The 12,808-nt window shown below is 42.9% G+C and overlaps 1 protein-coding gene across 4 annotated transcripts in view; it reads left to right on the top strand.

The window, feature by feature from the left end:
- Window positions 1-12,808, top strand: part of CLSTN2 (calsyntenin 2) — a 559,410-nt gene that overhangs the window by 450,151 nt on the left and 96,451 nt on the right. For all 4 annotated transcript variants that reach the window (XM_016141907.2, XM_036219590.1, XM_016141906.2 and 1 more), the window contains exon 6: window positions 10,808-10,993. In XM_016141907.2, coding sequence (XP_015997393.2) covers window positions 10,808-10,993 — 186 coding nt within the window. The remainder of the gene's footprint in view (window positions 1-10,807; window positions 10,994-12,808) is intronic.

Here is a 12,808-nt window from a genome sequence, read left to right as displayed (position 1 = left end):
AGGAGCCTCTTGTGGCAAAAGGAGGAGGCACATTTTCTATCTGTCCAAGTGGGCACCACCAAGCAAGAGAGAAAGATGTATCTCAGGCAACATTTTTATGTTCCATGTTCTTTTAGAGAACTCGAGGTACAAGTGGCAATTGGGCCACCATGACTTATCGATGGAAATATTTTTTTAATTATAAAGTGTTGATGCTCATTTGAAAGTGATTTTTTAAATTTATTTTTTATTAAAGTTATTGGGGTGACAATGATTTTTTAAGTATAATAATCACAATAAAAGTTCCTCATAATCCAGTTAATATTGTATCATCAATATTATGGTATGCTTTTCTTCCTTCACACATAGTCATTTGAACTTTTTTTTTTTCTCTTAACTTTGTGCCACATTATAAAATCTCTCTACCCCCTCAGCAGCTGCATAACAGTCCCCTGTGAGAGGTCAAATATGCTTGACCATGTCCTTGCAGTTAGGGCAGTGTGATTGTTAAGCATTAACTTGGTTTCTTATATATGTGTGTATGGAGTGGGGGGTGTGTACACATGTGCATTGGTAAATATCTTTGTGCAAAGGTCTTTGTCCGAATTTTAGATTACTTTCTCATAAGTGTATTACCTGAACCAAAGTATATGGGCTTTTATGGTCCCAAGATACAATTTGCCAATCACCTTTCTAATCATTTGTGACAGCTTATGCAGTCCCCATCAATGTGAAGGACACCTTTGCCAACCTTCACACACATGGACCCTCAGGTTTCCAGGGTAGTTGATGGACTCTGAGGATTTGTACCGTATTTTCTGAAGAGGTGATAAATGTGGTTCTGACTCTAGGATATCATTCAATGAAATGAAAAGTCCTCAGCACTCTAATATCACCTACAGTTTTGGTCCTTATATATATATTTATATATAAGTTGTACACAATTGCAAAACTTACCTTTTTAAAATATATATATGTATGTGTATATATACATACACATACATATATATATGTATGTATATGTATATTTTAAAAAGGTAAGTTTTGCAATTGTGTACAATTGATCTATAGATTAAAGAGGTTTACATTACTGGACTATGAAAAGTATACATAAGCCATCTTTACAAAAAGACTGAAAATGTGTGCACAAAAAGCTATACTCTCGCGTTGTAAATGCTTTCAAAGCCATAAAAGTAAAGATTCTTGGGGAATAGCTACTCCATCTTACACTAATCATACGTTCGTCCCAAGATAGGAAAATTGCCTGGAAAATGCTCATGTTTATTGGACATAAGAGAGAAGAGTTTCTATAAATCCAAGAGAAAATGCCCTGGTTGGTTGAGTTAATGATTTTCCCCTTGGGCAAATTATCTTTCAGAAGGGCTGTTCTTAAATTGCCTGGTTCCACACCTCTCCAGCATCAATTCTGCCAGATATGTTTCTGTTTGGGAGCTGAGAAGCACGTGAGCTGAGGATCTTTGGAGATGAACAGGTTATGGAGAAAGCAGCAGCCAAGCTTTGGGTGGGGATCCTGGATTCTCCATAGGGTTCACTCATAGGGTTCACCATAGGGTTCACTTCAGTACCATCATTGTCTGCTGCTACCCAAGCTGCACACGAGACAGCTAGGAGCTCAAGTGAAAGGGGAGGTCAGAGGTTTTAAAGAAACGATGGCCAACATAGAAGCTTGTTAGGGAGCTAAGGTGCTCATACCTGTATCAGGAAATCATGAAAAAGAGAAATGATCTCCTCATAACATGTAGACAGTCAGGATTGGGTTGCCGTGTCCAGGCACGGGGGCAGAGCAGAACTTGCCCAAGGGCTATGTGGGGATCCAAGGGCCCAAGAGATGCAGTATGCAGAGTGAACCCCAAAACAAACTCAGCATAATGGCAGCAATGTTTGTAATTCAGAGGGCCCAGACTGAACAGGAGAATTTGCAAGAAATCCAACAAGAAGAAAGTCCAACCAGACCAAGAATGACAGGGAAATTCTCTGAGCCTCAGAACTTGGGCTTTCATGAAGCACCCTTGTCATTTTATTCCCTAGACACTTAGTGAGAACCTACTATGTTCCAGGCACTGCACCAGGCACTGGAAATGTCAAACCAAATAAAATACACACAACCTCTGATCTTGTGGAACTTCTGATACAGGCAGGAGGTGTGGTGGATTGAGAGTTGTAGACAAACGGACAAGCACAGAAATAAATGAATTGTTAGAAACCAGCATGATACCATGAATTGGGGGTTAGATGATGCTATGAGAAGGTGGGAGGCAGTAAGTGACCCAGACTGACTCCAAGTCAGCAGCACTTTGTTTTATTTATATGATTAACTGAAAATCATAACTCCGTGGGAAGTACAGAGTGCAGCCAGGTAAGAAAAAAGCTCAAGAGAGGGTCCCAAAGGGAGTTCCCCACCCCTCTTGCTGCTTAGAGCCCCAGAGTTTTAGTGGCCAGATGGGGAAAGGCACAGCTCTTCCTTCCATGGTCCCTGAGGGGGACTTTTCCTCCAGCTCAAGGACTTGCTGCTGCACGAGAGTCTAGGGGTGACTGAACCCACATGGAACGAGACACAGACGCAGACCGCTGTGTCTTAAATAAGCACAAATACTTTGTACAGTCATCTTAAATGCTACTCATATAAACTTCCCAAACTTCCCAAACTACTCATATAAACTTCCCAAACTTCCTCCTTAAGAAAATGGTGAGAATTTGGGGCTATCTTGATTCACATCCAGTCTCTGTTATGATCAGGGCTGGAATCTTGACTGCCCTGCTCAGGAAGGGCAGGGACTGTGCACCCAGGCAGAGGGACAGCCTGGAAGCTTAACCCCTGGGTGTTTGCCCCCTCATCCTTCTCTTTTGTAGTTTATAAGATATCTCTTTTTAGTACAAATTAAAAGCTAATAATGCTCTTGTAAAAATAAAATACAGTAAATGAAAGAGGTCAGTAATAAAAGAAGAGATTCTTTACATTTGTAAATTGAGTTCAGAGAGTTTTATTTTTTATAATTGCCCCTGTAATTGTTCTTAATTAGAGAAGAGAAAGCCACATAATTTAATGCTCGGAAATGTATGTGCCTATTATGTGTTGGACACAGGGCTAAGTGGTTTGCATTTCTTATCTCATATCGACCCAGTCAGGAACTCTGATATAAATGATAATATCACCAGTGTTTGCATAAGTAACCTCAGAGAAGGAAATGACTGGCCTACCGTACATGGTACCAAGTGGTAGAGCCGGATTCACACTTGGGTCTGACTCCCAAGCCTGAGTTCCTCTTGTTGGGGTAATTAATTAATATCCCATTCTACAGATGAAGAAACTGAGACTCAGAAAGACTCTGGGACATGTCCAAGTTCACTCAGCTGGAAAGACAAGACCAGCTATTTGTGAGTCCCACTACAAAATGAAAATGGAAGGCCCCTTACTTTAATAGGTTAAGGATTTCAAGGCAGTGACAGCAGAATATTAGACCAACCATGGGGGCCCTTTCTGAGCATGAAGCTAGTCTTAGAGCTGGGATAGGATGCCCAGTCTCTTTGAATCTTTACCACCTCCTACCTCTTTCCAGCCAAAAGTCCTGCTTCAGTGATAGACCCAAAACAGCTGGCACAAGTCCTGGCTCTTCCTCCTGTATCATCTCACTTAATCGTCACAATATCCCTACAAAATGGACTTGTAATGTTTCCCCATTTTACAGATGAGAAAACTGAGGCACAGAGAGTATTTTTCCCAAAGTGCAGTAGCTGGTAAGCATAGGAGGCAGGGTATGAACCCAGGCGTTTGATGCCTAATCTCTATACTCTGTTGCCTGAGTGTCACTGTGACCCTACCCAGAGTCGGATATTGAGGAATTCATTCCTAGGAGTTATGTAGGAAGGGGAGAGAGAAGGCAAATCTGAGAATTTGGCTTCTGTCACTCCAGTTTACCAAGACCTTGGAAGTCATTATTACTTATACTACTAAAACCCATTCCTTAGTCCAGCACTCCAGGGTCTTGTAATCTGCCCAAAGTTCTTTCCTGGCCCGTCCCTCACCAGTCACCCATGAGGCTTGCACACAGCCTCACATATGTCTACAGTTTCTGAGTCATGCCAGGCTGCTGAGCTGTAGGATCAAAGTGAGAATACTGTTCACATCATTTTCCATCTAAATGGCACCCTTAGCTTTATGCAGTCCCAAGGTCATGGTGCAGACATCCTGATGTTCTCTTCTGCCCTCCAGCATTTTCCTCACTCTACAATGCTATATTAACCATGTCTTTTATTGTCTGTATCTCTGATGCTTTCCCATCTGGGGCCCTGTTGGCCTGGAGGGACTGCCCCTCTCAGGGTTAGCCAATTCCTAGAGATAGTAAACAACTTGCCTTCTTGATTTTCAAAAGCATACAGACCAATCCAGAGTCTACACTCCAACTATCTCCTTTAATATGCTCTCACACTCTGGACTAATCATCCCAGGGCCATGCACCGGACAACTAGAGATAGCCCATTTACCGCAGAGGCTGCTGAAATTATCCAAACTACCCAAATCCCAAACCTGCTCACCCTGCCTTCTCTGTTCCTTCCCATGGAAACCACAAAAAAGTTTCTTTCCCAGTTTCCTTCTCTCCCTCTGCCTCCATACTAACCCCAGTGCAACTCCATGTGGCCCCTTATGGTATGGCATGTCCCTTCTCCTTGGTATCTGTGAATATGACAATCTTTTAAATAGCAATAATCTGTTGACCTTACCATACTTAAATAATAACAAAACCGATATTAAAACAAATGCCCAGGCCACTTCCTCCAGAAAGCCTCTTTTGATTGTCCTAGTCAGTATAACTTACCTCTTCTTCTCTGTTCCCTGAGAACTGCTCTTTGTTCCTCTGTTTGTCTTAAAGCTGGCTATGTGGCTACCACTGCCCAGACAGTGAGTTCTGTCAAAATAGAGATTATGAGTCATACGTCTCTGCCTCCCATGCCTAGGGCTCTCTGGCAATAGTAGGTACTCAGTAAATGGATGGCATCTGGAATAATAATAAGAATGATACAAGAATAGTAGTAGTAGTAACAATAGCTCTGTTCTTGGTGCTTTGTATACTTTTCCTCCAGTTTCTAGAGCAACTATGCAAGGTAGATTTGTATTATTCTCATTCTACAGATGAGAACGTGAGGCTCAGAGAGGTTCACAAGGCCTCACAGCCAAGGAGCAGCAGTCAGGATTCAAACCTAACTCGGTCTAGCTGCAGTTGACACACTTGAATTTAATTAAGATGAAGTGAATTATCCACTGTGTAACCCTGTCTATGGATTGATCAAGAAGTAGCATCAGGAGTGTTCTGATGTTCTAAAAATGAATACCAAGCCTAATGCAGCTGCCAAGTGACATTTCCAAAGCACAGTCTGGATACTTCATGCGTGTGAGGACTAAACACCCATTTATGTCCTTTCACTGGCTCTAACGTGAAATCCAAACCTCTTAGGCCAACATTCATGATATGACCTCTGCTTACCTATCCAGTCCATCTCTACTTCCTAACCTACCCCCCGATTCAGCTGCAGTAGATGGTCAGTGGAGGTAAAAGTGCTCACTGCTGAGCAAAGAGGTGCCTTCCTTGCTTCTCCCAAGTCCCTTGGTGCCCACATCAAAGTCACCCATTTCTTGGAAAAGTCTTGAAAGATGACAGATGATTGACACTGGCAGACATTGGTTAAGTCATCTGCCTAATCGGTCCCTGTTCAGGGAAGCCCCTTCCTATCCCTCCCACTTCCCAGCATCCCCACCTACTCAACTTGTATGAATACAGAAATTTCCTAGAAATTCTGATGCTTCTTCAGGGGCTGAAACCTGAGGCTGGGAAGAGCTGGAGGCCCCTAAACATGCAGTTAAGGAAAAAGAAGTGTTTTGACACACCTGCACCTTTCCCACTCATGCAGAATTGGAACAATGGACCTGAATGTCTTGGATTACAAGAGCCCTCAAAGCCTGTGCTTTCTAGAAGTCTCGAGTTAGCTTTTTTTTTTCCACCTCCAGGCATCTAGTATGAGAATTCCAAGTAGTTAATATTCTCCTGATAAGAAAACATATGTTTCCCAAATTTAGCAGGAGTTATAATAAAATCATCATGTTTCTAAATCCTTAATCCACAGAGAAAGACTTTAACTTGAAGGCATTTCAATATTAGCTTTTTTAGGACTATGTACGATTTAATTGAGCCTGGTTATTAAAACAACAGGGGGTCTGCTTCCTTTTTATCCACCTAAGAAAAAAATTGAACTACAATTTATAAACTAGTCTCTAGGCCCTTTATAAACTAAAAAGATTTCGTTTCCAAGCAGGACAGCTCAGAGAAGTTTGGGGAGCTTGTGAACCAAGGAGTGGGACATTTCTATCATGAGGCTTCAACCAGATTTCTTTGTTGGGCCCATAGGCTTCAGTGCTCACGCCAAGCCCATAAAGATGCATAATTCTCTCAGATCTACAGATGAGGCATTGGAGGCCCAGAGTTGACAACTGCTTTGTAAAGGTCGCATGACCTGCATCTGGGGGAGTTGAGATTCAAGGCCAGACCTCTCCAGTCTTCGGTGTCAAAGCAGCCCCTCAGCCCCCACAAACTGCCCTCGAGGTTAAGCAGTGATGAAACTGACAGCGTCCCTTGATCCTTTGCCAACATCGGAGTTTATCACCTTTTTTTGTTTTTATGTCAGGATAAATAGAATGTTCAAAAATGAATCTCAAAAACTACCATTGTTCTCAGGTCTGGCAAATCCTCAGACTTATAGAAGAGCTATTTTATTTACTTTTAATTAAATTTATTGGAATGACATTGGTTAGTAAAATTATATAGGTTTCAAGTATACAATTCAGTAATACATCATATGTAGATCGCATTGTGTTCACTACCCAAAGTTAAATTTCCTTCCGTCACCATATATTTGACCTCCTTTATCCTTAGCTATTATTCCCCTGCTCCCCATCTTAGGCAAACCACACCAACTTTCAGCCATGGTTTTATTACCTGTGCAATTAAGATAATAACACCTATTCACTGGGTTGCTGAGAAGATTAAATGAAAAAATAGAAGTGAAAGTGCTTATAGGTGCCTAATGATTGCAAGTCCTCTTATCAGTGCAATAAATATTATTGAATAAATGATATTTTAATAATCATACATTGATTGAATATGTCCCTTGCATTTGGTGCTAAAATGATTCTACATTTAATACCCCCACCCCAAAATAAAAATCCTTGGTGGTAGGTATTACTTTTACAGAAGAAGAAACTAAGGCTAAAGGAGAGTAAGTGATTTTCCCCAAATTATACAGGAACTGGGAGAGCTGGGATTTGAACTCAGACATGCTGAATTTAGAGGTTATACTTTTAACCATTATGCTATCCAGCCTTCCAGGAAATGAGGATGAATAGACATTTCATGTGGCAAAGGCTAAACTTGATGACTTGCTTTTGCCCTCCTAATCCCCATCCCATTTCCTTCTAGGAAAATGAAAGATGTTTGTGTGAGCTTCCTACTCTCTTAAGGATACTACACTCAGAAAGCTTCATCGATTTCTTTCACTATATGATTGCAATTTTGCCTGCTTCTCATAAACCCTCAAAGGCAAGCCTCATGAGGTCACCAAAGCAACCGGCAGATATGATGTTCCTAAGAACTCTGTTTGTGCCTGATTTCTCCCCATGGAGGGCCTTGTCCCTCTAGTCACTGGATGGCAAGAGGATTGAAAACTCTGCTAAGACAGTGCCTCCATTTACTTTCCCTTCATTATTTATTTGCTTCTTTATTTGCATTCCTTCTAAAAAATGATTCGAGGTAGAATTTCTCATCAAAAGTAACCACCAAAATATCTAGATAAGAAAAAGGTGCCCACAGACCCCACAGAATAAAGGGAAGTGATGCCAAGAAAGTCTTGGGTTTCTCCAACAGAGGTTATGGGGCATCTCTTATACACTAGCAGAAGTAGGAGAGCTTCCACACACAAAATCACTTTCTCCATTTTTTTTAAATCTGCATCTCTACAGGGGGCACTCGGGGAAAGAGGAGTGAGGGAGGGAAGGAAAAGAGATTGCCTCCTTGAAGCCATCTCATGTTATTGGGAAGCAGATTCCTCCATCATCAATTCTGGACCAGTTACCTTGCTCAGGACAAAGAAAACCAAACAGGGTTATGGCTGCTGTTGGGGCATGGTTCCACAGGACTGAGGGTAGAGGCTGAGCACAGGCTGTGGGTTCTGTCCGCGGCGCAAGAAGAGCTGCCATAGCAACAATCAAGGTGAGGTGTCTAGGGCATCTCAGCTGGCAAATATTTCCTGTGCTCTGAGCTAGATGTGGAAGGATCAAAAATAAATGTCACAATCCCTAACTTTAAATAGAGTTTCCAGTTACTGGTGGAGGTAGGTACACAAATGGGTAATTTCAATATGATATCTTATAGGATTCATTAGCACTTTCTACCACTATCTAGCGAACATCTACTCTATGCCAAGTATTGTGCAACATGATAGGAATTCAGAGTAACCGTGAAGCTTGGAATCTAATACTATAGTTTAGTGTTTAAGGTGCTGTGAGATCACAGTGGAAGGTTTCTACCCTAACTGGAGAAATCCCGAAAGGTTGAATGGAGAAGATGACAAGAGAGAAGGGGATAGAAAGGGAGCTCCATGCGGAAGAAACAGCATGATCAAATGCACAGTGGCATGACACATTCTGTACCTAGGACACTACAAGGCTGTTCGGTTGTAGAGTGCTTCTTACAGTATTGTGACTTTCAGAAACACCCATCGAAAAGCCCTCCTGTCCTCCAGCGGTTTGTCCTCAAGACTGAACTTGACAGGCCTCTAGATCACAGGCTATTTATTAGCTCCATAGGGAGGTGATGGGTGAGTCCAGACACTGCTTCTGAGGAGTATGAGGAAAAACATAAAATTAGGTATATTCTCTTTTACGTATAGTCATTCTCATCCAAATACCCTCCCAGTGCGAGTTTCCTAGAGATGAACCTCAAAACCATGTTGTGCAATCTCTGCTCACGGTGTGGTCTGAGAAAACCCCTTAAAGGGTATCTGATGAACATGGAGGTTCAGAGCTAAACCCATATTACATAATTATCTGGAACTTGGCAAAGTCAGTACTATGGCCCCTATTTTACTGATGAGCTGTGCCTGAGGCTTGAAGACCTTCATTAACTTGTGCATGAACTTCTTGACCTGACAGAGTCAAGCCAAGATCACTGCCGCATCTGCTTCAGGCATGCTTCTCTGAGGCTTCCCCGACACATTCATCCTTGACATTCAGGCCTCCATTCAGATAGCAACTCTCTAGATCTAAAGAGGCCCTCTTTGTCACCACTTTTCCTTTCATGGCATTTAACCTCTCTGATAGGACAGCAAGGGCTTAGTCATTATCTGCCTCTCTCCCCCAGATCTACTAGACAGGGACCTTTCCTGATTCCTTTACTGCTGTATCCTTGATGCACCAAGGAGCTTGGTACATGAAAACCCAAACAAAAGGCTGCTTAGTAAATGAAGTCATCTGCCCCTAAGCCCAGCCCTCTCCACTCTACTGGTATTGCTCAAGATGGCAGCCAGTAACCCCCTGGGAGCTTGTGAGGGGCCCGCTGGTGGCTGTAGACTGACCCACAAATGCAGGACTTTCTGAGTTTCTCACAGGTGAAGGCCGGTAATTCCACAGACTTTCATTTCTACTTCAACAAAAGGGTACCATCCAGCAACAATCTATGTGACAAGCATTTGAGATTCAAACTAATAGTATCCATCACTCACATTTCTTGATAATTCGTATTCACTCTTGTATCCACAAGTCAGCCTTGGGGTTCACAGACCTCTCAGACGTGCGCCCTTGCTGTGCGTGGGATGCTCACTGCTGTCAGCAAGCGCTGTTACTGGTCACTGTGAACGTTGCCTGGAATCAGCTCCGACTTTCAATCACTGCTATTGTTGTTTTGATCAATTCATGAATATACTCACTCCTAGTGTTTATTTTTGTTGATTGCTCTGTTTTGTGTGGCGCCATTTTGATTGTGATTTTATTCCTCTCCAATGCTTTTTCATCTCCAAATTATTTTTCCACTAAAAAGCAGTGATAAGACCATCAGCCCTACTTAAGCGAGTCCCTGTCCTGAATGTTTAAGAAAGAATCTTTGCACCCCGCCTGGCGACCTTGTATAATCCCCGAACTACCATGCCGTCTTTTGTTCCATGACAAGACACATGCATTTCTAAAAATCACCACACTAGTCAAAATGGGGAAAATCGGGCAAGGGGGTATAACAGTCAAAAACATCATCAGTGACGTGTAAGAAAGAGAGATAGAAAAGACCATTAGCACAGTTTTACACAGGTTAAATGGTTAAGAAATATATAAGTGCTACAATAAATATAATATTTTACCTCGAAGATACCTGGTGTCTGCTTATGGAAGTGGACATGGGAGGGGCTGCAGCTTGTGCATTGTGAACAAGAGGAAGGCGGGTGTCTGAATGGACAGAAAGTTGTAACCACAGGTGTGGGTGGCTGCAGCTCCTGGCACAAGGTGAACCAGGTAGCTGGTAGATGTTTGAGGGGGTTATGTGTGCATGTTTTGTACATTTCTAAACGGCTCACTTCAGCGGGTTGCACTTTCGATCTTCGTTCACCTAGTCTTTCTCGAGAAGCGGTCTTGCATAAGCAAATGTGAAACTCCCGTCATCTTCAAATTGTTCCCTAATACATCAGTTGTGTTGGAACAAATCTACATTTTCGAAATGAGTGTCATAGCAGAACTGGCTGTATCTGATTTACTTTAATCCTTCCCTTGTTTATGCAGACTGGACCAAGAGGATTGAGTATCAGCCTGGCTCGGGGAGTGTGCCCCTGTTCCCCAGCATCCACCTGGAGACGTGCGATGGGGCCGTGTCCTCCATCCAGATCACCATAGAGCTGCACACCAATTACATTGGGAAGGGATGTGACCGGGAGACCTACTCTGAGAAATCCCTTCAGAAATTGTGTGGTAGGTTTTTCCCTGTTGGGAATTTTTCTCAATTAATTGCTTTTAAATGATATACACAAGCACATCTTATTATGTTATGAAAGAATCAGCCCCTCCCACCACATTAGTATATGTAACTCCTGGATAACTATTTAGTTTACTTAGTATGGTTAAAGAGTCAGAAGGCACAGTTTTCAGCATCAGGCGCACCTAACAGAACCCACCATTTGCCAATTACGTGGTTGTGGACAAGTGAGGTGACAAAGCTTCCATTCTTCGTCAGTAAAACAAGGATTAATGACACAATGCATTTCAGAATGCCAACCACAGGGCCTGAAGAAACATAAGTTTCCTTCCGCTGTGGTGGTTTATGGAGAGGCACCTAACCAGGTTGGCATCAATATGGCCAATATGAAGGACGGTGTCAGTCACCTGGAGAGAGGTTGGTCTTGTACTCACACGACCAGCTACATAATTTGCTGGGCTTTGTGCAAATGAAAACGTGGGACCCTTGTTCAAAAACTATTAAGAATTTCAATAACAGAATCACAAAGCATTAAACCGAGCTAGGGGCCCACACCAAGCATGAATACGTGGTCGCATGCCAGTAAAGCTCGCCTAGCTGCCCATATCAGAGAAGAAGGGCTAAGGTGGGATGGAGGTGGGCAAGGTGAAGGTGTCCCAAGTGTGGGGGAGAGAGGGCGCCTGCTGTCAGTGAGCTGTGAGATGGTGCCACAAGGAAGGAGCAGGCTGGGAACTAGGAGACAGGGCGGAGGGAGGGGCGTGACACAGGGGAACAGCTTCACTGAGCACCTACTGTGTGCAGCCTACCAGACTCTTGGCATGCATTACTTTATTTAATTCTCTCATCTTCATTGTGAGGAGGGGATTATTCATCTAACTTTAAAAATGGAACGCTTGAGGTCCAGAGAGGAAACTTGACTTGTTCAAGGTCACACAGATAGCAAGTGACAGAATTTAAAGATAGGTCAATCAGAAGGAAAGTCTCTTTAGCTCAGTATCTGTGATGTTAGGCCAAGTCTTGGGAGCTAAAATGTGAACCTCTCAAGTCAGCCTGTGGAATGAGAGGATACTCAGTACGGTGAGAATGGCCCCATGGGCTTGATAAACCAGGCTGTCAATATGTCGATGGGCCTCCATTATCCCCACCACATATATTTTTCTTTCTTTCTTGTTCTCTTAAAGAAATATTCAGGAACTCACATTTGACTCTGCAGCAATGCTGTGGGAAGCTTAGGAAAGAGCTTACTCTAACATTGGGCCTGTATTTGGGGGTAACTGCATCTCCACAAAAAGAAAAGGGGACTCCTGAATACACGGTCTAGCCTGCCATCCCTTCCTGGTGGCCCTTTTACTACTGTCTTTGGGGCATTTTTCCCCCCCTCAACTGATACCTCTTAACTAATGCATGTGCGCGCGCACACACACACACACACCTTTACCCACACTGGTCTTGCCCAAAGAACCGCATGAAAATTTTAGAGCTACATGTGAAATAAACCCTGCTTGGGTATCACTGTGTTCCATTTATCATGTCATCAGTCTGGCTAGGAAGGCCTGTGGGAACACAGGCTTCTCCAGAATGATGAAGCTGATCAGGGAAAACACCGAACGTCAATATTCCGAACAGCTCTTGCAAAAATAGATAAAAGGGGCCCACAATATTCAGAAAACTGCCTCCAGTCCTCTCTCTCACTCTTCGTGCAGAGAAGCTGTCTCAGACGACATCTTACTTTGAATGAATATCTCATTTTGCTCCCCGTGCACCTGAATTATGTGTCAACTCGACCCCACACCACTGTGGGTTACAGTCAT

The sequence above is a fragment of the Rousettus aegyptiacus genome, unplaced genomic scaffold, assembly GCF_014176215.1.
Source record: "Rousettus aegyptiacus isolate mRouAeg1 unplaced genomic scaffold, mRouAeg1.p scaffold_m13_p_4, whole genome shotgun sequence".
In the NCBI taxonomy this organism is placed as follows: domain Eukaryota; kingdom Metazoa; phylum Chordata; class Mammalia; order Chiroptera; family Pteropodidae; genus Rousettus; species Rousettus aegyptiacus.
This window is presented reverse-complemented; position numbering and strand designations above follow the sequence as displayed.